We start from the raw sequence: 25,479 nt of genomic DNA on the forward strand, positions 1-25,479 counted from the left end.
AAGTTCGAGTATACTTGTAAGAGGCACACTCCAAGGTTGGGTTTTTGGAGATAACGTAATGGTGCTTTTGTGTCGAAAAACTATAGTATAGACAAGCAGCAGATGTTGATTTGAATATGAAAATGCTGATTATATACAATGTTGTAAAGATATAGATGTACAATGACTACTGTAAACAACTATGAAGTACATTACCCACGGCTTGAAGGAAAAGTCATGGTTATGAGCAATATGAAGAGAACCAGGTACAAAGGTACAAGATCCCTTTGATGTTTCCATGCAAAGGGAAGATTTCTTGAGTTCAGAAACTATCTGCATGGAAGTCAAATTTGAAGACATCTATGCATGCTCGTTTTTGGATCTGTTGCCACTTGGGTACCTGTGTAACAGGGTACTGTCAAAAATGTAATGTAAATGATTTTTGCAGATAACTATTAAAACGTTTGTTGAGCATTTGAACATTTTTTTCAGCAGTCTACTGAATTATGCCAATTATACTACATTTGTATAAGGTTATACATGTAAGTGCACTATTCAGAGCTGATAGAAAGGTACCTGTACTTGAAGATCAAAACCTACACCGTCACATAATTTGAAGTTCAATCAAACGTTCAGCATTTAGTTCAAGGCATTTCTTGTGACTAGATGTGAACCTGTTTTATCTACATCTAGTTGACCTCTCAAAAGACGAAGGGTATACTAGTAATAATAGCACTTGCATATATTTGCAGTATTCCTGACCTACGTTAGGCGGCGCTTTTTTGGGTCACTTGGTGTAAAGCGGAAGCGGCTGGGCGATCCGGTCGACCCAGGTAGTTACCGGCTCCCAGACGCGGACATTCGTCGTTATTTGTACATCTTGAGTCGAGTATTCCTTCGTTCAAAATACGATCAAGACCCAGAGGAAGTTTCAGGTAGACTAAATCGCGCTGAAAGAAACTGAACGCCCCTGTGAACATGGCAGAAGTACCGAGGTGAGTGAGCTCACATGAGGGGGAGGGGGGCAACCGGCTCCGCTCCGCGGTTTAAAAAAGCTCCATATTTTTCTTCACGAATCGGAGATGACTTTTTTTTTTTTATTCCAACATGTAATCACCAGACGTGGTGACGACACACTCAAGTTTTTTCAACTTATATTAATGCCGCCACCAACACAGGGGACAAATACATGACAGGACAATACTCATTTACACCTGAGCTAAGTGAGGAAAGTCGTGTAAAGTGCCTTTCCCAAGGGCACAAGATCGGTGGCATGTCAGGACTCGAACCCGGGACTCCAAGTTCCGAGTCGCGCACTCTGCCACTACGCCACACGACCCCACATGGAGATGACTTGATTTGGCTAAGTACGGTAGAGTTGAAATTATAAATGCATACCCAGTGTGTGGTCCCTTAGCTAGAAAATTTATGAAACTCCTGATTACTATTTTGGTGTCCTGGGACCATCCTACAAAACTCGCTGTGGCGCTCATTTAAAGGGTCATTAAATATTACCCGATCTACTGGCGAAGATTATCAGAGGATACTGTCAGGCAAATGTGAGACAAGTTGCTAGGTATGTACCATAATCTCCAAGCAGATCTTTCGTTGGGGGAAAGACAGTAAACTTTAAAAGTTACATTGTATCAAATTTGTCAGTCTGTATCCATTTGCCTGACAGTATCCTCTGGCCAATGGATACTGCATTGCCACTGTATGATCTGCTTGGAGATAAATGTAGTACATTGTATTTTAAAGATGTTGCATCTTGTCTCTTTTAACTCACAGCACCAGAACAAGACTAGTGCGGTATGGAGCAGACTTTGCCAACATCGTCAAGGCATTCATTGGGTCCAACTATATCGGCATGCCGTTCGCCTTCTTACAAAGTGGTCTTGGGGTAAGTCCGTGGGTAGAATAGAAAGCAAGAAACAGAATTAGATTGCTTTAATCAAACACATGTAATTAGAACTACAATTAGATCACAGACTATAATATCAAACCTCAGTGATTTGAATGCAATTTTGGTAACCTTAACTTCCAGGAAATGGCCTCTGTGTTTTAAGTGCTTCTTCTTCAAAACCCACAATAACATGCATTATTGTTTTTCTCCTGTAGCTGGGCTTGGGTGGACTGCTGCTTATTGCCACCGTAACTGACCACTGTTGTCATCTCATCGTGGACTGTAAAAAGGAACTCATTCGGCAGATACTGAGCAAGTATTCATCGCAGGGCCCCCCAACAGCTGCCGACTTAGTAATCCAAGCAAATCGAAAGAAGCGGCTGGAACGTAGCCTGACTTATGGGGACTTGGGGAGGAAGGTTTTGGGGACAGGGGGACTGATCGTTGTTAACCTGGCACTGTTACAGACTCAGTTCTTCTTCCTGGTTGGTTACTTTGTGTTTTTAGGGAACACCATACAAACCCTCTGGCCCATGGTAGAGGTAAATTCCACCCAAGCAGAGGCTTTTGATCTTGGCATGTCTGTCACGTACAATGATTCTCTGCACTTAACTCAAAGATATGTGAGGGACACCTCCTCTGGGGACATAGCTTCCATTCTACAAGGACGTTTTGAAGAAGCAATAGCTCATATACCTTCTGCAGATCAGTCTTACCAACAGAATGTCTCCAGTTCTGAAGAAAAGCAGACCATTCCTAAATCAGGTGCAGCCAGGAATTTACAGCCTGCTCAGGCTTTGAGAAGTTCTGTTAGTTCAGTCACTTTACCAACAAATTCATTGAGGGAAAAGATGGCTGATGGAACAGAAAGCAGCAGAACTACTGTTTCTAACATGGAAGTAAACAACATAACCAGCACAACACCTTCTGGAACAACAGTGAGGGGAAACTACTCTACAACAGCAGCCAATGAAAGCACAATGTCTCCCACAACAACAGTAGTGCCACCTGCCAACATGACGGACATCTCTCCCGTGGCGTACGGTACCACAGCGCCTGCCTTCCCGCTCATCCTGCTCATCCCGTACCCGATGTTTGTGTTCTTTTCGTACCTGCGGAGCGTGCGTTCGCTGGGACCAATCAGTGTGCTGGCCAACCTGTCCATCTTAGCTGGATTCATATCTGTACTGGTGTACATGTTGATAGGCAAGTGTTACTTACTTACCGGTACTTTGCTCAAATTGAGCCTTCACTTTTTAACTTACAAAACCAATCTTTGAACTAGAAAGGCCAATATTTGCTTTGGAGCAAATACAGCGATGGGTTCACCACATTTTACGACATGGCAGGGAAAGAATGAGAAACACAAGGGAAAACAATGATTTACATTGATATAACTATAATATGAACTAACATACGACTAAAACAACAGTTGGATACTTGGATAACTATTCCCTACTTTATTGGTTAGGATTTTTAATTGCATAATGCAAACTGTTGATTTTCAAAATGAAAATAACGTTCATGCCCCGCATTCCAATGCTGGAGCAGGAAAGCTTGAAATACCTACCAAAACACTTGAATACAGACATACTGTCAGTATGGAAATGCTCTGTGCAGGTGTTAATCAAGTTAAATCCCAACAGCCAATCAGCAAGAAATGCTCTGTGCAGGTGGAAATGCTCTGTGCAGTTGTTAATCAAGTTAAATCCCAACAGCCAATCAGCAAGAAGAATAGAGGAAAGCTGCATGCCTATTGGTTGATGCCCTGCATTCCATTGTGATGACTCATACCCAAACGTGGTAAACATGGCACACTAACACAGTAATACATTTGCTATAACACAGCCAAAAAACTCAAATAAAACCATTCTAAAAGCCTGTATCACAAAAATTTAAAAAACGCCTAGGGGTATTTGCCCACTGTACCTCCATACCAAATTTCAGGACCTTAGGCCCTAAAATGAAGAAGCTGAATCCATTTAAAAAAATGGCAGGAGAAGAAGAAGGAGGAGAAGGAGAAGAAACACCAGAAAAAGCAATATGGTTTCACCACACCACTTCGTGGTGTGGTGAACCCATAATAAAAAAATGTACTAATACTTTGTGAACACTTTTCTAAGTTGCTGTGGCAGGGTGTGTGATGTTGTTGACTTTCCACAGGAATGGAGGTGAAGATTTCTGACATCACATGGTGCAAGTTGGAAACCTTCCCAGTCTTCTTTGGTCAAGTCACTGGTGCATTTGAAGGCATTGGAACGGTGAGCATTGTTTTCTCATGGAACCAATGATTTCCTTTTCACTTGTGTGTGGCCAAGATTGTTTATTACTGTTCTCCACCCCATTGAAGTTAAACATTCCTTTTCAGGTGATCCCAATAGAAGCCAGCATGGAGGGAAATCGCCATAATTTCTCCAAGTTCCTCCACACGGCGCTCTTCCTGGTCTCCCTTATCCTGGGTTGCTTCGGCATCGTCGGGTATCTTCGCTTCGGAACCAACGTTCAGCAGATGATCTCACAAAACCTACCCATGGGATCAGTTATTGCACAGGTGGGCCTGACAGATCACACCTCAAATAGCCATCCATTGACCAACACCACTAACTTGGGAGAATCTTAATCCTGTTGATTTATGTATAAATGCTATACCAATTATGTTTCAGATAGAGAACTGTCTGTTATCAAGGTGTTGAAGGCTGTGATGACTGGTTTCTGTAGTGACAGATAATTCAGAGCTCCAGTTAAACTGATTTTAATAGTGATAAAGAACTCTAGGCTGCTGTTCGTAGTTCTGGGAATAGGAAGATCCTTGTGTTGTTTATTGATTGTGACAATGTGTACTTGTGCATTTCAGACAGTGAACCTGACCCTGTGCATTGGTGTGGCGTTCACCTATCCCATGCAGCTGGTACCAGTGGTGGAGATTATAGAGGGATGGCTGTTTGCACCCGGTAAGCTACAACAGAAGTATCCTTTCCCAAATTGGAAAAGTACTGTACTATATGTTTTTAGCTATGATAAAGCCAACTGTTAGGCATTGCCTGTGTAGACTTGCTTTATGCTTTGGAATGCAACTTCATATAAACCCAGAAAAGAAACATTTTCTCCAAATGATGGCTTTTTATAGGGAGATGTTGTGGGCCTGTTGCTGACACCAACGGCAGAAATGGGTCTGTCCAATCAGACGGCCTCATGAACAGCCAATCAGATCCCCTGCTGCTGAATGATGATGAGGATGAGGAGGAGGAATCTGGTGGAGAGAAGTTGACTGTTGCCATGGCAATACCTGACTCAGTAAGATGACTTTTTTTCTCGTGTCTACTTTGCCTAGCCATTTCCCCATCCAATACTACATGAGACTAGTACAGGAATGTCCTTAGACCTTCCCTCGGTATTTCTTACAGGTGTCAGCCTGGAAGCGTAACTTGTTGCGAACATTACTAGTGACAGCCTCGGGGGCACTGGCTATCCTACTGAAGGATGACTTTGCGTACATCGGCGCTTTTACTGGTAAGTCTAGTGAAATGCAGCATTTGTGCTTGCAACCTTGTGTCATGTACAAATGATGTTCAGTACTAATAAAATGTAGCTGGGCAACCATATTTTTACACATCTTCAAATGCTGCAAAGTATGAAAAGAAAAAAGCGCTTGACTGTAATGTACAAGACTTTGAAGGAGCAAAGCTGTAAGATAATGGCAGTACCTTGTGCAAAAACCTATTCTTTTGAGGCTTCCATAGCTTTGGGTATTGCTTACAATGTTGATGTCCTCTTTTTGTTTCACAGGAGCAGTTGGCAGTACCATCCTGGCTTTCATCCTTCCTTGTGCAATTCATTTGAAACTCTACAGGGGGAGCCTCAGTTATGTAAGCATCATTAAGGATGTGCTGATCATCTTATTTGGGTTGGTGGGAGGCAGCATCAGCCTTTACTCTGTCATACGCCGAATGATTCATCAGTTCTCAAAACACTTGTAACAATCTGGTTCAAGAAGGCAACCCTAACCACCAGACCACCTTGCCACCGGGTTCTTTGTGCAATTGTTGATTTTGCTGGAGTGTCACTTGTTGCACATATGTATATTGAATGTCAGTCATAAAATCATGGTCCTGAATTTTTTCTTAAAATTGTAAAATTGATCTTAAAAGGAGAATGATGGAGATGTGAACATTTGATATTTTTACATGGCTATCCACTTATCAGTACATATGTATTTGAAATACATGTAGCTGTATTTCCTTCATATAAGAGACTTTGTCCTAAAGGTTTGTTAATTTGGCATCAAGAAATGGGTCAAGACCTATATGCGGCTGCCATTTAGCAATGAAACCAATTGTAGATGAGGACTCCTATTGACTTAGAACTTTGTCCCAGCTACCAATTACATCCTTATTATGTGTAACACCAGCTCTGCTCTCTAGGGTGTATAACAGCCCCTTCTAGTGGGCCAACGGAAGTCAGGCTCGCTAACTTTAACCAATACAATTTTGGTGCCAAAACACTATACCTCAGCAGACATCAAAGCTTAAAGCAAATCACCACCTCTACATGAGGACCACCTGGCTAATGCGACCACTTTTTGGTCCCTAAGTAATTTTTACCATTGATTCAAGCATTAGGAATCCTGTAAGCAGCTGTCCATGTAGACCAGATTTTATTGGTCCCCAGATATGCCTGAGCAGGTCTTCTTGGGCAGTTTTTACTGTACATGTAATATTACATCACTTAGTGCAAGTCTTTTAGACAATGTTATGTTTCGTTTTAATGGTGGGATGTTGCATCTCATAAAATTTGTATGTGTGTAATAGATTTCCATGCAACTTCAAGAGAATGTGTTGATGTACTGTAAATACCTATTGTTTTATTTAACTGGCATGTGCAATGGGGCCACTTCTTTCCATTCTCTTTATATTTCATGTGATAAAGTACATACCAGGGTATATAACTGGAGATGAAGCTTTGTGATGTGGTGGGCAAAGTGCAAATTTTATTGTACAAAATTGTGTCAAAAGACTTCATATATTTGAAATAATATTGATTGAATTCATATTGTTGTACATATGTACTTGTAGCCTAAGCTGTATTTGCCAGTTTGTGGCAATATTTGGGAATAAAAATGTCCTGCCATCTACCTGTAACCATGGCAACATCTACCAGTGATCATGTCTAACTTATTTACTATAATCTATATTTATTTTTAAAAGATAGAGGGCAAAATGGAACTACCAACACTTGTTTCTGTTCAGAATAATTTATTCTTGAAACAAACAGAACTCTCAGTGAGAGTAGAGTACTCTTTGGCAGAGATACAACAAATGCTTGTTCTTGTGTGGTGAAAACTGCATACAGGTTGTATCCAACCATCCAGCATTCAAGGTCTTCAGGGATGTATCCCACAATGCCTTGTTGTGTACAGTAGAATGTATCCATTCAATAGTATTTATGAGACTTTCCAGATACATGTTATTGTCTGTGGTGGATTAACAACATGCATATTGCTTCTTGATGCTTCATCCAGCATCCTGGAATGTGACAGTTTTCTCCAAACCAATGTTTTTCATATATTGTAGAAAAGTAAAAAAAAAAGAACTTGGTAAAAATAAGTACATGTACATGTAAAAAGTGTTCAGCATGTAAATCTAAATGATATATTAACTCCATAACAAAGAAAAAAATATATATGTGTGTTATAACATGGATTTGAAACAAATCCCAGATAAGGTAATCCATGTAACATCATTATCTGTGGGCTATTCCATCTGAGGGGTTCGAACAATAAGACCACCAGTCCTGCATATAAGAAGTGGCTCAAGGAAAAATGGCAAGATGTTGAAACTAATCCAAAGATAAAGGTATGTACCAGGTAATTCAAAAATTTTGTAAAGGTTCTCGAGCTCAGAAATGCCTGATGGAATAGCCCATGTAGAGTTCAATAGGTATGCACCATACACATTTAGTGTACACACACTCATGGTGAAAAAGTACACTTTGGTAGTAGCTTTTGAACATGATTCTCATATGCTCTCCATGACTTGTCTTTGACATTTTGGTAGCAACTGTTTACAGTCTAGTGTTCCTGAAATTTCTAAGCACAATAGAAATCTCTTTGCTGTAACAAAGTCTCTGCCTTGTGCGCCTATGACTAAATGCACCTGATGAACAGACATCAGTATCAACTATGGAAAGAACAAGCTATTGTATCAAATATTGCACTGAGGTATTTTTGTTACCAGTTGTACAGGGCACATCACACACCCATTCTGGGTGGTTAAGTGGTAAAGCTTTCCTAGACTGGAGGTTCTAATCCAACTCCCTATCAGGGAGGGGAGGAACTCCATGACAAGTAACTTTCATACAAACATTCACAGACGTATATTTGCTATTCTGTCGCTAGGAGTCGCTTGTTACCACAAAAGTTCTGACGAGAGGCACCCTAACCAAACTGACAGTTAGTAGCGTAACTACTAACTCTGCCCTAAGGAAGGCAACCCAGCCGTTCCATGGCACCATGCCAGTGACTTGACTGGAAAATAGACGAACCAGCGTCTTGTAAAATCAAATCTTCAAAGTTTAAGACACTCAGAGGCCTCTTCAAGAAGGTGACATGAGGGGCTGATCCTGTCTCGGCATGGGGAAGACGAAACAGGGCGACCGTGCGAGAGGAGCGCAGGAGGCCGACCTGATCCTTTTCCTGGGCGCTGGAGATGAAACAGAGGCTGTGGGGCTGGAACAGAAGGGGCGCACCTGTCCATGGTTGCTGCAGTTCCCTGCACTACCACTAGGAGGAGCCGCGGAGTGGAGCTGAGCCTCCCACTGCAGAAGCTGCCCCATGAAGTTGAAGTTGGGGCTGATGACGCTGCGTCGCTGCTTCACAAAGTCGAAGGCCTCGTCCAGCCTGACCCTGTTGGTGTGCATGAGGTAGGCGAGACAGATGGTGGCTGAACGGGACACGCCGGCGTGACAGTGGACCAGCACACGGCCTCCAGACAGCTTCACCAAGTCTGTGGAATCAAAGGGACAAAATAGACTTAGTACTGGCATTACTGTTTAACATGAAAAATAAAAAATTTGGTCTGACAACTTTGAGGGAACACTAGGAATCAATAAGACAAAGAAGAAGATCCTTACCTATATAGTCAATGGCCTCCTGAAACCAAGCCTGGATGTCAGCGTTCTGAGTGTCTTCCACTGGGATACACTTGTACATGTACTCTGACTCAAAGTGGTTGGGGCAGGTTCGGGAAACATTCAGCAATGCTGTAATGCCCTATGAACAAAAGATATCAACATCATTAGGAACATTGTATTTGGCTGTAAAATCTCTGAATTTGTAAAGTTTCTGTTACAGTTACAGGCTAGCTCTATGCCTAGAAGTGGCCAATGGCCTTGCATTGAGCGACACCGTTAAAAAAAATTGATTGCAAACATCAAAATGCATGTTTATCAGTGCAAAAATGGCTAAACTCCTAGACTCTTGGTTACTTACCAGTGCTTCCAACATGTCCTTCCTTGAGGCGTGGTATCCACTGCCCAGATACAAGTATGGCAGAATCTCCACAGGCTGACCCCTGTCGTACACAGGCTCGCTGCCAGGTGTCGCTGTTGACAGAGCTGAGGTGGAGTTGGCCGTGAGGGTTGCAGACGATGTTGGGGAGAAGCCCATGGGACTGACAGGCGGGCTGCTCCACTGGCACAGATCGGGGTATTCCGCACTGAAGGTGTCAAAGCCGCCTGAAAAGTAAACATCGAAACGTCAGTCATTGTTGTCCAACGTTTTTTTAGCTGTTTGCCCGAAATATCTTATAGTCTAACCTTCTTAGCCTTGAACGTATCAGTTGCGTTTGGATTTTAGTTCACTTCATTCGAAAATTCCAGCGAGTCCAGCAATTTTCTTCTATAGTTGGAGGGCAATTTTATTGTTCCACTATTTGGTGACATGTTCAGGCAACACAAATGATTACATCGAAGCCCGGATGAGCGTCTGCCGGAAATTGTACCACATCGCCGCCGCCCCCTGACAATTTGAGATGAGCCGGAAGTGTGAAGCACAAGATTTTCATGATGTCACGAGGATCTGAATGACGTCAGGAATCCGAAATCGCAGAGTTCTCGTCGTTTCGGACACCATTTTATGTAAATAACGGAATAGAATTTCCCAAAACGCGGTCGATTTTGAAGACCATTAACGCTAATAACATCCACTGGGAGTTTGCGCTACGGAAATGACGGACGGTGTAAAATTTCCATGCCAGGAAATTTGTTCGGAGGCACCTGCCACCTCAGCCCCCGCCATGCGCCACGGGTGGTGCCAGCCGACAGACCGGCTCCCTCTCATGATCATTTCAGCCGCCCGGCCATTCATACCAGCCCGTCACCAAAATCCAGCCAAGGATATATATAAATACAACGTCCTTGATCCGGTATATATGTGTAACCTCAACGTGTTCGGTACGAATGCAACTTTCCAATGATCGGGGGAAAGAAAAAATATGGCTGGCCCAAGAGTAAAAACAACCCTGAGTGGTGCATATTTCTCCATAAATGGAAATCCCGTAAAGTTACAGGAAACGAGTGATAAATTGCTAACATTTTCCTGGACAATTCTTGTGAACAAAATCAGAGCACAGGATTTCCTTGGCTACTACAGTATTAAAGTAGCACATAATCTACAGTAACATTTGTAAAATTTTGCGGTAATTTTCGTTGACACCGTGATCCCAAAAATCCGGCTCATGTACAATATCGATTCGCGATGGGGTTTCTTTCGTTTTTTCCAATTTCTCCCGGTGAATTTTTACAATTTATTGGTGGCTATAAGAAAACCTATAAAATGTAGTGATCTGCTATGTTGACGTCAGTGAAACCAAGCCGGTTCTGCTCAATAGCCGTCTGTCCTTGCCTTGTGCCAAATGAAACAGGCGTGGGCGGTCAAGAACTGAAGCCAGACACGCGAGATGGGAACTCGGATCGGTTTCAGCGAACTGGGCGCTATTACAAACATGCGACGGTTTTCTGCCTGCTTTGTGTCTTTATTTAACTCAAGTACACTGATTGAAGGTGTAGACTGCAGTAGAAGTGCTATAATTCCCGATGGCAATATAGTTTATAATAGGCTTTTTTCCTTCGTGCTTGGGACTTATAGTCAGACTCATAATTTGAGTCAGACTGAGAGGACGTAGCATGTTTTTGGGAGATCTAGAGAACTAAACACCGACCTGGGTCAGGTTCAACATTGAACTGTTACTGTGTTAGCTAAGGTTATCACAGGATAGCCAAACCTCAATACGTGAATAAACCACACGTACGGACAAATTGGCCTTGAACTATGGCAACATGGAAAAACGGACGGATTTCATTTTTCACATCCGGATGTTCGAATGACAAGAATTGCATAATTTATAAGCAGGTAGAGACAGAATGACGGACGCAATGGTCGTCCTTTGTTATTGAGCTACGTCCCTCCCCGGGCTTGAAAACCCCATTGTTCGGGTACCATCTGCGATACAGGGGGCAAGAGCCCAAAGCAAAACGGGACGAAAATTGGTTAAAGATTTGACAGATGTTGACAGCGGAACACTTCCGAATCGATTCACAACGGATGGTTAAAAAAGCTTTTCAGCTCTACAAAGGGCCACTTCTCACAGATGTGCGAATAGAAGGACTTGCTTTCGAAAAGAAACGGCACGCTGTGTTTTGTTTTTATTAATTGATTGGTATGATTTGACAACGAATGTTGCTGTTTCTATCAAGATGGTAAAGAAGTATACGTGCACAATGTGTGAAAATGCTTTAAAAAAAAGGCCATATATTATGGTTGAGAAGTTTTCCGACCGATATTTTCCGATATAAAATAGATGAATAACGTAGAGTGTACGTGATAAAAACCGCCCGAGTCACACACGGGACGTATCCGATTCCGTTCTGCGTCATTTTGCGGTTTGGTGAAAAGAGGCAAGTCAGGGACGGTTGGCGCCATGTAAGCTACCTGTGGTTTTCCTATGGTCACTTTAGCCTGTCAAATGTCATCCAGCGGATGCTTTTGTTTTAATTAGTCATTCTGAAGAATAGATATGTGTCATACAACACTTCCAGGCGTTGCAAAAATCTTTATACGCAAGAAGCGTTCAAGGCACGTGAAAAGGGAACCAGGTCGTCAACTGACAGCAATTTTGGGCAGGGGCAGGACAATCTAAAACGCCAGTTTGTCGTCTAATGTTTATATGACAAACATGGTTTTAAAAGGCAAACAAACGTTTCCAATCTACATTTTACAAGTTGTATCGACATGTTCATATCAGTTATTCTATATGACTCATATATTTGTCGTATGGTCAGTGTATAATACTGTCATATCAGGTTTTTGTCTGAGTTCAGGTCGAATATTTAGTCATGATTAAATTAAAAATTTCCAAAAGACAAATGCCTCACCTTTCAAGAAGGCCACATGACAGTGGGAACAGTTCTGCCTGAGTCCGTTCAGAACGAGCTGAGTCGTGCTGTCGTTGGTAAGGTGTTGTGGTCCGTCAGAGTTGTCATCGTACACGACAATGTCCGAGTAAAACCCAGCCTGTAGTCTTTGCCGCTTTTCCACGTCCTTGACGATGTGATCCAGGCCGACTGTACCCTTCGACCGGCGCTTGATGATGGCAGGAAAGTGTGTGTTGTCGGCCATCAGAACGTGGCAAGTGTTGAACGCCAGGAACGGGCGCGTGTCGATCAGCAGTAGCCTCTCGGCGCAGCCCTCCAACATCGCCCGAAGGTTCTGGTGGGTGATCTCGGTAACGTGGACGGCCTCTTGAAAGTTGTCCATGGTCATTTTGGTGTCTAGGTTACTATGTACTTCAAAGGAAAATAGTTCAAGAAATCTCCGCTACTTGATACCAAAAGGGTATCGCGAGTAGTGTTGGAGTATAAGTACTACTACGTCCGCTGTTGAATGTATGAATGAGTGTTTACGGCCGGGCAAGGACTTTATCTGGTTGGTACGGATGACCAAATATGGAAGTGACTCAGACTTCGATGTGACGTCACAACTTAGGGGCGGAGCTAACCCACTCCAACCGGAACAGACTGGTTCACTGCAGAAGACGGTGGGGGCGAAACGAGAACTTTCTAAAAATTTCTAACGTTGATTAGAACATCTTTGGTCTATCAGACGTTCCAATGCTATTCACGTGAGACTATTCACTCTTGATTCTCTTGAAGTCAAGACTTTTCGTAACGAGTCTGAAGGAACACAAAAGGCCCAAGAGGACACATTTAAATTATGTACGCAATAAGTGGACGAATTTGTGCAAGGGCACTTACATAGGAATGTCATAGATTTTCGCAATACCATCACCTCCAGGACAATACCTGGTTCAATGACGCATTAATAACAATAAGTTTCGAGGAACGAGAGAAGCAGGACATACACTGCACCGCTCAAAACCATCCTCTGGAACTTTGGTATTGAGGTTGATGTCAACCATATTATAATTTGAATAAGCCCAAACAAAGGTACGTCATCGCAGGGACTTCGCCCGCCCAGGAAGGTGCGACCAAATACGGTATCACTATTATGACGTTGCAATATATTTACATACTAATGACAGGGGCAACAAGGTGGTCACTGAGGAAACATTTGGAACGCTCAAAGAATCTAACCCTGGCAAAATTAAGAAGCTTGTTAAAATCAACAGCGTTATGAAATCTTTCGCCAAGTGAACGGAACTCGGAACATGGTGTATTTGTCGCACCTTTTGGACTGGAATGCTCGGGGCCACTTCACGTGACCGTATAAATAGTTTGTGTGACGTATCATGACGTGTGGAGATGATGCACTCGTGATGTAACCAAGGCGTGGTGGTGTCAAACAAGGACAACCATTGAAGCACAAACTTTTATCACAGCTATAAACAGTAACATAACATTTGCTTACCAAACTACTAACAACTGAATAGAAATCGATTACATTACACATCGCTGCTATAGCCTCCACCAGTCCCACTAGGGGAGAGCCGTGTTATGCTGGGGGCACATTTCCAAGCCGGGCCCCGGCCGGGCTGTTTCGATTGACGAAAAATCAACATTTTTTATCAATGATATACGCAAAAAGTTCCATTATTTCTTATTTTAAACTTGTTTGTGCTTTTTTGCATTTTGAACAACATTTTTCGTTCCATAAGACTGCCCGGCCGGGCCCCTGTTTGGAAATGTGACCTCAACATTTGCCCTGGTACGAACACTGTGGTGTTCCCTGGCAAATCATTCTCCCTACTCGACTTTGACAACTTTTTTTTCAGGCCGCGTTGTCAGTTTGGTACAGACTACACATTTTTGGAACGTATAAAAAGGTCATTTGAATTTTAATACCACGGTGTTCATGCTATGCCATCTATCGAAAAAAAAAGACCCAATCACTGACAAACGTCATCGGGGGTATTTTTAGGCATCAGATTTTATCGCTATCGATTTGGAACTCACTGATATACAGACAAATTTGCATTGACGTACAAAAGAAAGAACTAAAATTTTCTATATCAGCCGCACTTTGTAGTTTCTTCTACTCAAAATACAATGGGTTTTTAAAACCTGCTAAACCCCCTGACCTTGCTTAAAATGTTTAAACTATTGGAACCTGTCTTGACATGCTCTTGATGACAATTAAATATTTGCTGCTCAATCCTTGATTAATTTGCAGACAACTAGGAAAGTGTCCGAACCCGGCAGAAAGAACGTTGACAGACATGACGAACTCCGCGGAGCATCCGATGATTTTGAGACATGTAACGTTGCACATAAACATTGTTTGTTTGTTTATCAAATGGTGTTGAGTTGATACACTATAAAAACTGACTTAGTTCTACTTGTATATGTTACGAGGGCCGGCAAACAATAACCGTGTACAACGATTCAACCGGCTTACAATCAGAAAACCGCATATGAGTAAGCAAATAAAAGAAGCCCAATTCTAGGGTAGCGGGGCACAGCATAATCTAAATTGTATATCAGCTTGAAGATAGGAATTGCTTGAAAAAGCAAGCCACTTCAATAAGTACGTCCTGTCATTGTCAAAGTCAATATTCTAGTATTTGATTGGATAAGGACTGGTGTGACGTATGCAAGTGACGTACGTGCGACGTCTCGTGACGCTCCCAATGGCGTGCATGCTAATTGCAACTGGGTATTTCCTGTTCCTAAGTGTATCTTCAACCTTAATGGGCGATTTTTCAGTGTTGTCTAGATGGCACATCTTGCAATAACAGCTTTCTAGTGTAATCTCTTATGTATGATGTAATCGCTCTCGGTTTCTTGTGCGCCGCCCCCGTCTCCGCCTCCGAACTGCCGGATATTCATGCCATCAGACTTTTAACTTGTCTTCCTAGTATTAGGTATTTTTCTGTAGCTCAGAGGATGTACCAAAACTTTTGGACAAACAAGGAAAGCTGTAATCACGATTTGCCATGGAGAATGTGCAAACAGCCTCTTCGAGACACCACCCTATATAAAAATGTGTCTGGACGCGTGGACTACTTGTATGAAGTTATGAGGGTTGGATGAGTATGGCCTACAGGGCGAAGAGACGTATTACATTACTAGTATCTGCGACAGCGTACTGTTATCATTTTGGCGATTTGACCGAAGGCAGTAGATGAAATACAAAGATGACCATATAATATACATTGTTTGTTTTGTTTGTTTGTTTGTTTGTTTGTTTTAGCCTTTGTTTATTCTAGTCTGTGGAACACAAACACCGATGTCACAGTGACAATGTGCCCCTCCCCACAGAATTAAGGGGCAGGCAGATATTCTGTGGGCATCTCTACCAGGCTTCGGAGGCGATCTCCGATTTTCGGGGACATCGAATTCGGCACCCGCTCAGAACTTGCCCAGAACTCGCTTTCAACAATAATTTCTCGGCCGACCGCCTATAAATTATAATTTAATCAGGCTACGTCTACTACAAACGTTAGCTATTTTGGAAGTTCCGCCTCCTTTTTAGAAAGAGTTGGTCAGCTAGAGAAACCCACAAACCGACAATTGGGACACGTTTTTTCTCACATTTTTAGTTAGTGACACAATAATCGTCGAATTCCGATCGGTATACATATGTAGATACTAGTAACCCACCTACACACACATTTTTTTTCTTTCCCCACACATTCTTATCTAGTGCCGAAATCGCTGACTCATGACGCGCAAGGACAAACCCACCTACACACACACGTGGCCAGGACCCACCTTGGACATGAATGAGCATTTCACATATGTTTCAGAGGGAGTGGCTGGAAAAGAATTAAAGGAAAGAGGAATGGATTTCATAGATATCGAATGACTCATCCGCTCGCGCGAACGTTCAACTTAAGTTCAGGTAACGTTACGTTACGGGTGAAGAACTGGCGACCACAAAAGGAGCCCCACCCTGTCTATGACTATGACTTATTTTGCTTTGAGCTTTCGCCGTTTTTAATACTAGTAACAATATATGACTCATGGGTCATTGTTAGCCTTAACCAATCAACTCACCAGATTCCTTTCAGGGTGAAATAGATAGTGTAACTTAGTGCCGAAACATTAATCCTAAAATGGGTGGATATCTTTACTAGGCTTCCTTCACTACATGACTAGAGACTATTGAGTCTCGTCGTTTTTAGTATGACTCTTAGGTCATTGTTAGTCACGATGGAATTGAAAAACTCTGTAAACTGTGTTAAGAAGGGAGAAGAGACGTTGTAGATATATACTAGTAGATGAGATATAGAATCCTTGTGTTTAACCCCCTTGATCTAATATATTCGAGTTTTTATTGAAAATCTAAAACCAGGATAGCAGTTGTGTCACAACAATAGCACTAGTTAATGCAGTTCTACTGGACGAAGCTTAGCAGTGATGGATTACGATTGAACTTAACGCGCTTTAATTTTTTTGCCGTGGAAAGACAAGTAGTTCAACAGCGCCGCTTAGCGGCGGACTTTTCACAACCACCCATCACCCAATGCTTGAACTATGAACTCCAATCATAGCTAGTGTTTTACAGTTCCTGTTCCAACATTTCCACGTCTTTCTTATGGCGCACTTTTCTATCTATTCGCGGCCACTTGGAGAAAATGCCACAAAATGCGAGCAAAACATGTCTCTCCTATATCTACTTGGAGATAATTCTGAGCGTCCAATCATGTGCCACACGGTGGAGCGCAAGCGCACAGCGTCACTTCCGGGTTAGGGTAGGCGTGCCGGTAAAATCAACCACAACACAACACAACATCACCTGTCCTGTCTTCACCTGAAGTTTGAACATCTTCCAGAGCTACACATCTGCGATCTCAGCATGCCGTTCGACGTCAGAAGGTGAGAGGAATATGTGATCGTCTCAAGGCGGTAGTAACTTTTAGCAGGCCTGAGATACTTCGACATTTGTATAAACGTAACACGAACCACAACAGACATGTCCTGTGCTTTCGAACTTGCATGGTTGACAATATTTGCCATGGCCAGCGGCCCATGGCCAGTGGCCACCGAAGTAAGCCGCATGTACTCTCTCTATACTGTGGATAATACCATTATCGTATTATATAAATAGTAAAATGTCGTACATGTATTATATATCGTATTATATAAACTGTAACATCCTTTAGTAGCCACGACAATGGGCTTGTCAAACTTACCTGGTGGACAAATTGTGCAACCCGACAAGTTCCAGACCAAATCAAAACTTATGATCGGTACTTAAATACTAGCTACAAATAAGTACAATGTACTTCATGAATGTTCTATTTCAAGAAGTATGGGAGAAAGACAAATCAATAAATGATGGTACAGACAAATTGTTAGTTATAATTACTTCACCCCAAACTACCAAGACCCCAAAGGTGTGAAGTATTGTTCTTGGCTTGTGTGTCCATATGTTGTCTGTGCGCCTGAAAAGGTACAAAAAAAGTAAAAGTTGACATACTGCTAGTACTTTAGAAGTTACATTAACCTGCATAGATATAAGCATCTGTAACCCGAGGCAAAATAATTACCTCAGATTTGCCCATGGACTGTATTGGAATTTTAGCAATTGAAAATCATTGATTTATTTGCATTATGAAATTATATGTAACGGTTAATATTATAAAATTATAGCATTGACACATTTTAAATCACCACTTTTTACTTTTGCCTGACAGGTTTGACATCTACAGGAAGATACCCAAGGATCTGACACAGCCAACCTTAACGGGAGCTTTAGGTGAGATAAATTTATGTAACATAAATTTATGTACTTCACTGACATGACAGGTGCCTGTTATTGCGTACCAGATTCTAGCATTTGATTATACAGTTTAATTGACTTATAAAGAAAAGAGTATAAAGTCTTTTTGTTCTTGTTGGAGGGATGTATATGGTGTGTTTCTCTTGAATGCATGTCCTGTAGCTGCAGATGTGGAAGGGGACAAAAAATGATTGACATGTGATGATTCCTTCTGTCCAGTGTCGATCCTGAGCTGCATGTTCATCGCTTTCCTGCTGCTGTCTGAGTTCCATGCCTTCATCATGTCAGACATGTAAGTACTGATGGGGAAGGGAGAAGGAACAAGAATTGTTAGTTGTTAACCTATTGTAGTCATCTGTTGTACTGTATATCATGAAATGTACTCAGTTTTATTATCGTCAAATCATAACCTTTGCCTTATTTATTTATCAATTTCATTTTCACACACCTGGGTAGCCCAACTCAGCTTTGACAAGTTGATTTTCAGTGGGGCCCAGTTTACAGAAATAATAAAACATAAGTTAATACTTAAACAGAAGTAACATTAAATTGTATGTAAAACATAAATAACGCAGGTAACCAAATTATACAAAATAAATACATGAGATTACTTAGAGACAAACAAAGCCGTAGACAACAAATCAAAATCGTTGTCCGTTACTCAAAAGTCATTGATCGGTCAAGGTCGGTTATTCATGTGGAGGTCATATGTCAGACTGTAAAGATTGTATGTTCTTAAGAGCAGCTTTAAAACCTTTCAATGAAGTCTGTTGCATGATATTTTGTGGAAGTGAGTTATAACAGTGTACCCCATGGAATGCGAATGAGTGTTGCCCTGCAGTGGTTTTGAAGAAAGTTAAGTACAGTTTAGACTAGACGTCTGCCTGGTATTGTGGTATTGTACCTGTTACAATCGCCTTGGCTTGACTTTTAACAATGCCCATGTTGCAGCATGAGTGAGCTATTTGTGGACAACTCTGGGGGAGGTGGAGGGCAGATTTCAGTCTTCCTCAACATTACACTGCCCAAGCTCAAGTGTGAAGGTAAGACAACCACTGTTCTTCCATTGTAGCTAGCAAGATGGTCTTGTGGCTAGGGTTATTGTCTTAGAATCTGAAGGTCCTAGGTTTGAATCCCTGGCAGGCCATAGTATTGTGTCCTTGGGAAAGGCATTTTTAAACCAATTTTCTCACTTGACTCAGGTGAAAGTGAGAACTGCACCAAACTTCAGTGAGGGGTGTCCTTTCAGATGGGATGTAACGCTGAAGGTCCTGTGTATGAGGAGAGGCACATCTCAAGTTCATTAAGCAACCCACTGCATTTATCAAAAAGAGTACATAGAGCTGTTTTGTATGTGACAATACCAGTACATTGTAGCTGTTTTAATTAGCATTCCCAAGATTTGCTTGTAGAAATAGGAAGATATCAGTGCCATGATTTGTAGATAGTGCTTTTACCAAGGATCACATGTGTGTGTGCAAAGAGTCACATGGGGATGTGTTTCTGATCTGTTGCAGTGGTGGGGCTGGACATTCAGGATGAGATGGGGAGGCACGAGGTCGGCTTTGTGGAGGACACAGAAAAAATACCGGTGAACAACGGGATGGGCTGCCGGTTTGAGGGCAGGTTCTGGGTCAATAAGGTAGGTAATGTTAATACATGTATACTAGATCTCCTGCCATTGTACTAAATACACATGTATACATTGTACTTGGCCCCTAGGGGGTGCTCCTCTTTCTGAATTCTAAGAGTAAGATTCAGTACACATCAATAGGTAAGAATGGCTACTTTTTAACAGGCTCTGTAAATTTGGGTCACTTTTCAAAGCATGTCCTGTCCTTGGTGCTGAATTTGCAGTCTGTTGCTTTTGCCTGCTCTGTACACAAAGCTGTCTTGTAGATTCAGGCAGTGCCTGTAAATCTGAAGGTTCTGAGTTTGAATCTGTGGCAGGCTCTTGGGAAAGGCATTTTACACCTATTTCTTGACTTCACTGGGGTGAAAATTAGTATCTAGCATTGATTAGGGACATCCTCTTACAGTTACACGTGATATGTAAAGCAGGAGTCCCATGGTTGATGAGAGTCAGTGTAGTCTCTGGATTGACATCTTGAAAATTTTATGGTCATCTGTTACCTCAATTCTTCACAATGAAGAAACTACATTCCTGTGTAACAGGTACCCGGGAACTTCCACATGTCCACTCACTCTGCTCCTGTCCAGCCAGCCAACCCAGACATGTCACACATCGTTCATGACCTCAGATTCGGAGAGGACCTGGCAGCATTTTTACCTGTAAGTGTGAACTTCAGTCCTAAGTGGTGATGGCATTGAAAACTGAAATGGAGGGGGACACAAGTGCTGTTGTATCGAAAATGCCAAGATATGTATAAGACTGCAAAAATCAAATGGACATGATACTTGCAAGGAGTTGTTGTCTTCTACATGTCAATGATTGATGTCTTTGTGCCACTGTTCATTGTGTTTTTTTCTCCCCATGCAGGAACATATCAAAGGTAGCTTTAACCCGCTGGATGAAGTGGACAGGTTACATGCCAATGGTTAGTGTTTCTTTGTGTAAAATTATTTCATCAACTGTATCAAATGGGTCTGAAGTCTTATGAAGTCAGTTGTTGCTTTATCATACAGCAGAGTCAGGACAGTTTCAAGATATTTTGTTGCACATTGCAGCTCTGTCCTCACATGACTACTTCCTCAAGATTGTGCCAACCATCTTTGAGAACAGACACGACAAAAAGTCTTTTGCCTTCCAGTACACCTATGCCTACAAGGTAACTACATGTACATTCCATACCTAAGGTCACACTGGTGCAGTCTCATTTATTTCTTCATTGGTTTTGTCCACTTTATTACGTCAGTGTACTGAGCTCTTGTTTTCAGTATGTCTGTGTGTTTGCTTGTGCTTCCATAGCAATTCCACATTCTAAGCACATCACAGGAACTTAGGTCAAAGGTCCAAGTAATAATAAAAGGTCACCTTATTTCCTGTCTTTGATTTCCTGCATGTCTGTTGCCTTATGGGTGCAAGTGGGAAAAATCTGAAATCTGAAAGAAATTTGAACAGCGATGACTTGGAAATCATTAATGTGTACTGATGACTTTTACATTATTCAAACTGGCTGCCTGTGTTGTTTGAGTTGAAAGACATGATAAAGATTGACCTGTTGCCTTAGGACTACATCTCATTTGGTCATGGACATCGTGTGATGCCAGCTATCTGGTTCCGGTATGACCTGAGCCCCATCACTGTCAAGTACACAGACAAGAGGAAGCCATTCTACCACTTCATCACCACGGTAATCAAGTCAAGCCATAGTTCTTGGATTTTGTTCATTGACAAGCAAAGGATAAAAAAATGATCAGTACTTTTTTCAAGTCACTGATGTGACTTATGTCATACAGTAGTGACAGATCTTTCAGTAGCCAAGACAGTATCTACTAGTAATATTGGCCCGACAGTATCCATTGGGCCACCAAAGCTGTTACATACTGTCTGGTCAATTGGATACTGTCTTGGCTGCTGAAAGGTCTGGTTGGACATTATCACGGTAGTTGGCTAGTTCACTGGGTTGTATTTACTTCAACCTTACAACAAATTATCACAACTTACAGTAGAGTAAAAGTATACATATAAATTTGTGTGACTGAGTATTTCCTGTGTCTCCTGCAGATCTGTGCTGTTGTTGGCGGGACCTTTACAGTGGCAGGCATCATTGACTCAGTCATCTTCACAGCAGCAGAAATCTTCAAAAAGGCAGAGCTTGGAAAACTGTCTTGATGAAGCCTTGGTCACTAGTTTTACCTCAGTACGCCACTCAGCATGTCATATACATTTCCTTCTTATTTCAACCCTGTTTTCTTGTTTATTCAACTGGGGGAGGGGCTGAAAACAAATGATTTTATGTTTACCAGAAATACAAGCAATACAAGGCTGTGTATAAGTGCTTGCTGGGTTGGTAAAAAGAGCAGTCCAGTCTTCCAAAAGACTAGGGAGATGCTAGGGGTACTTGTCTGAGGATAAGGTGGTAGGAAATGAAATTGTGCCATCTACTTTGATTTTGCAGTTCTTCAGATTGCAGTGAAGTATAAAGCCATACAATGCAGAGAAAATCATTACTTGCCATGTGACAATCTTCACTTATGACTTTAGTGTCTGTAAGACAAGTTTGTTCCATACAATTTTAGGGGCAGATGTTACTATTCTAGAAAGATGCACAAGTTATCTAGTTAAGTAGATTAGCATGAAGAAAGTAGAACTTTATTAATCGGTGCAATGGTGTGGGTGTATGTTTTTTTACTTTTTTGCAGTAAGTTTTTTTCTATGCAATAAACATGCATTTGTGCTAGAAGTATTCCTTCCTTTGCCAAACATGATTGTCAAGTGGATTTACTAAATGAGATTTTGCACGGTTTTGCAGCAGCAGCAGAGGATGATTTTAATAATGGTGACTTTGTATAGCAAAAGTAGCCTTAAGGGGATGCTTTGCAGTATAGCTTACAGTTCAGCTATCCCCTCTCACAATAATAGTAGTAGACATGTGCAGTGATACATGTAGCCACTGTTATTGTGAGTTAGTCTCTACCAGACTGGAAAGATACCCGGGGGTAGTAGAAATTGGCCAGAGAAGCCAGTCATTGACAACTGTACTCCAATGATTAGTCAAGCCCTCTGAGAAAATACTCCCCTTATTTGGGCCCATTCTACCATTTTTCCAAGAGGTCCTGTAGAGACTAATGTGAGCTGTAGCCTGAGTACCATCCTTGTGAATAGAGAGTAAGCATTGGAGCAACCATCAATTCACCAGAGTGCAAATTATCATCTTAAAATTTTGTGATAACTTTCCATTCTGTAACAACCTGTAAGTTGACTGTTGTTATTTGTGGAAGAGACTAGAAACAGAGCTGCCAGAGAAATTTAAGTTGCACGTTTTACTGCTCAGTAGTTTATGTTGTATATAGATGGTCAAATGTAATATATTTCTGTTGGAGGCTAGAGAGGATATTTCCATTATTGATTCAGTTCAGAGAGGTTGAAGATTGCATTTAATAGTGTACTGATGTATAAATTTTGTTGGTGGATGTAAAGAGTTGAACTGGATAAAGTATATTTTCATGTTTGCAGAGGATTGTTCTATCTACTTATCAATACAATGTAGTGATAGATGTTTTAATTTTTTTCTGGGATACTGAGTTGTACCGCTAGTATTGCATCTGTCCAGTGTAAATTCTATACTAGGGATTTAGTGACAGAAAATTTAAGAAAGGCACTCTTAGAAAGCAACAAATTTATTCAGATTCTTCTGCAGAGTTGTTGTTATGTACTCAAGATAGGATTGTTTGGGATAATACCAATACCATGTCTAATGTGGAACACACAAAAAATCTTGTAGTTTAAATACAGCAATACACAATCTTTTTCAAAATCTGTGTCTGCTTTTCATCTTTATTGGTATGGCAATGGGTCATTCCACATTACAATTTGTTGACATCATCTACATGATTCTTCCCTTCCATAAATATAGACATGCTTTTTGAGGCTTGGTCCAGACTCCAGAGGCATGGTCATTAACCACAGGGCTACATAGGCTACTACCTGTAACTATATACAGGCTCTTTTCTTCTTGGAAGACAGTCAACAGCTTAAATAGTATCTTAAATATCAAGTCCCTTAATGCCTCCCAACTGAACCTGAACAGTCACCCAAATACTTCCTGAGAGTTTGTGAAGTTCATGTCCAGTCATATGTGGTATTGTACCACTAGAATGGCATCTCCTTCCCCTCCCAGGTGAAGAATTTGCCTGTGTGCTGCATGGTCAGTCCATTCACAATGTCCATCAGGTACTGCACTGACCGCTCTGTGGAGAACAGCTTGTCACCTGGTACATTTCTGTAATGCACAGGCACACAAACAGAAATAGGTGATGAATGATTCAAGCACTAAATGTACACACACACACACATTTATAACCTGCACATCCTGCCCCATCCACAGAAACAAGGAGGTTATCATTTATAAATTATAACCTTGATTTAACTGGTAACTCATGCAGTAGCATTTCTGTGGCATACAACTACATGTGCGTGCCGTTTACTTACTTGTGGTATGGCCTGGAGAGGTCTGTGTCGACTGTACCAGGGTGCAGGCTGACACAGATCACCTTGTTTCTGCCACGGCCGAGCTCAATGCTGAGATTCTTAGTAGCCATGTTCAGTGCACACTTGGACATACGGTAGGAGTACCAACCACCAAGGCCTGAGTTTGTGAGAGTTTTTACAATAAGAAGGTGCACATTACTATTTTGAAATTCAAAAGTAACTCACAGACAATTCAAATACTACTGGACAAAATGCTGGACGAGATTACTTCCGGATGTTTTGAGTGACAGCCATCACTCTTCTTCAGCATCACCAGAATGAACTGGCAGAACTAGTCAACATTTATGAAAAGATACTGGAAAAACCAGTTAAACAAGACAAAATCACTGACTCATAAGTGTCACTGATATGTAAATCAAGTTGAAGTTTCTATACTAGTAAGACCATGCCACAGGATTAGGAACTGCTGCTGTCCCTTGGGTGGTGGTAGGGAGGGAGATCCATCCTACAGAGAGAAAGTCTCACCATTGTCTGTTGTGGAGCCAACCTTGGCTGATATGTTGGCCATCACTGCAGTATGCGTCTGCTTGTTCGATGCATGTTGGCCAAATGCTCCTGTTCCCTTCTGCAAAAGTGGTGAGAAGTACTTGGCTACCAGCAATGGTCCTATAGCATTGGTGCTAAAGGTTGTTAACAGACCCTGCAAGGGAAAAATAAGAATTACCAGTATGCATCAATAAACAAAGAAACATCAGCACTTGGGATGAGGGTCTGCATGGGGGGGTCCTGGCAACGGTTAACGGTAAATTCAGCAGGGCCGATAACGCTTAACGGTAAATTCAGGACGGTTGGCAACGCTTAACGGTAAATTGATAGGCTTCTTTTTCGAGCTGCACTGGACTTGGTATCCTCGCTTTGTGAGAAAAGGTGATCACTGACAAAATTACGTATACCTTACATGTAATGAAGCACCCATTAAAGGTATGTGTTCCCTGTGTTTCCCACCTGCCCTGTTCCCGGAGTGCGTCCACAAATAAAGGGGAGTCCGAGTCGGCCAGGGCTCTACCCAGCTTGACTTTGTCCCGTTCGCCCACGTCTTTACCGTATGGATTTTGTAGAGAGGAGCGCCGAAGGTGCTGGCAATCTGAGGGGTCCGGGGGATTTAGGNTTTTAAGCCTTCAAAACACAATTTCCCGCATTTTGAGAGGCAAATTATGGTGTTGAGAGTGTTTGTCGGTACGCGGT

At 41.8% G+C, this 25,479-nt stretch overlaps 4 protein-coding genes across 4 annotated transcripts in view; 2 read left to right on the forward strand and 2 right to left on the reverse strand.

Annotated features, from left to right (window-relative positions):
- The first annotated feature begins 786 nt into the window (after nt 1–786).
- On the forward strand, nt 787–7,021 carry LOC109485281 (amino acid transporter ANT1-like). Its single transcript, XM_019788790.1, has 9 exons — nt 787–974; nt 1,768–1,879; nt 2,098–3,088; nt 4,046–4,143; nt 4,251–4,433; nt 4,737–4,833; nt 5,010–5,176; nt 5,287–5,392; nt 5,669–7,021. The coding sequence occupies exons 1-9, from the start codon at nt 958–960 to the stop codon at nt 5,857–5,859; spliced, it is 1,962 nt and encodes a 653-aa protein (XP_019644349.1). The 5' UTR covers nt 787–957; the 3' UTR covers nt 5,860–7,021.
- Nucleotides 7,022–7,113: 92 nt separating this feature from the next.
- LOC109485283 (dual specificity protein phosphatase 1-A-like) lies at nt 7,114–12,879 on the reverse strand. The gene is made up of 4 exons (XM_019788795.1): nt 12,311–12,879; nt 9,369–9,613; nt 9,011–9,149; nt 7,114–8,883 (listed from the first exon to the last, which is right to left on the reverse strand). The coding sequence occupies exons 1-4, from the start codon at nt 12,696–12,698 to the stop codon at nt 8,474–8,476; spliced, it is 1,182 nt and encodes a 393-aa protein (XP_019644354.1). The 5' UTR covers nt 12,699–12,879; the 3' UTR covers nt 7,114–8,473.
- Nucleotides 12,880–17,069: 4,190 nt separating this feature from the next.
- Nucleotides 17,070–21,994, forward strand: LOC109485284 (endoplasmic reticulum-Golgi intermediate compartment protein 1-like). The gene is made up of 10 exons (XM_019788796.1): nt 17,070–17,212; nt 18,034–18,095; nt 18,339–18,411; nt 19,071–19,162; nt 19,637–19,761; nt 20,295–20,411; nt 20,620–20,677; nt 20,808–20,908; nt 21,311–21,433; nt 21,808–21,994. The coding sequence occupies exons 1-10, from the start codon at nt 17,193–17,195 to the stop codon at nt 21,913–21,915; spliced, it is 879 nt and encodes a 292-aa protein (XP_019644355.1). The 5' UTR covers nt 17,070–17,192; the 3' UTR covers nt 21,916–21,994.
- Nucleotides 21,995–22,732: 738 nt separating this feature from the next.
- The window catches only part of LOC109485219 (C-factor-like), a 3,345-nt gene continuing 598 nt past the window's right edge, over nt 22,733–25,479 (reverse strand). The window contains exons 3-5 of the mRNA XM_019788665.1: nt 24,760–24,859; nt 24,235–24,391; nt 22,733–24,025 (exon numbers count right to left, since the gene is read on the reverse strand). Coding sequence (XP_019644224.1) covers nt 23,896–24,025; nt 24,235–24,391; nt 24,760–24,859 — 387 coding nt within the window. The 3' untranslated portion in view covers nt 22,733–23,895. The remainder of the gene's footprint in view (nt 24,026–24,234; nt 24,392–24,759; nt 24,860–25,479) is intronic.

This window comes from Branchiostoma belcheri, unplaced genomic scaffold, assembly GCF_001625305.1.
Source record: "Branchiostoma belcheri isolate BF01 breed outbred unplaced genomic scaffold, Haploidv18h27 scaffold74, whole genome shotgun sequence".
Taxonomy (NCBI): Eukaryota; Metazoa; Chordata; class Leptocardii; order Amphioxiformes; family Branchiostomatidae; genus Branchiostoma; species Branchiostoma belcheri.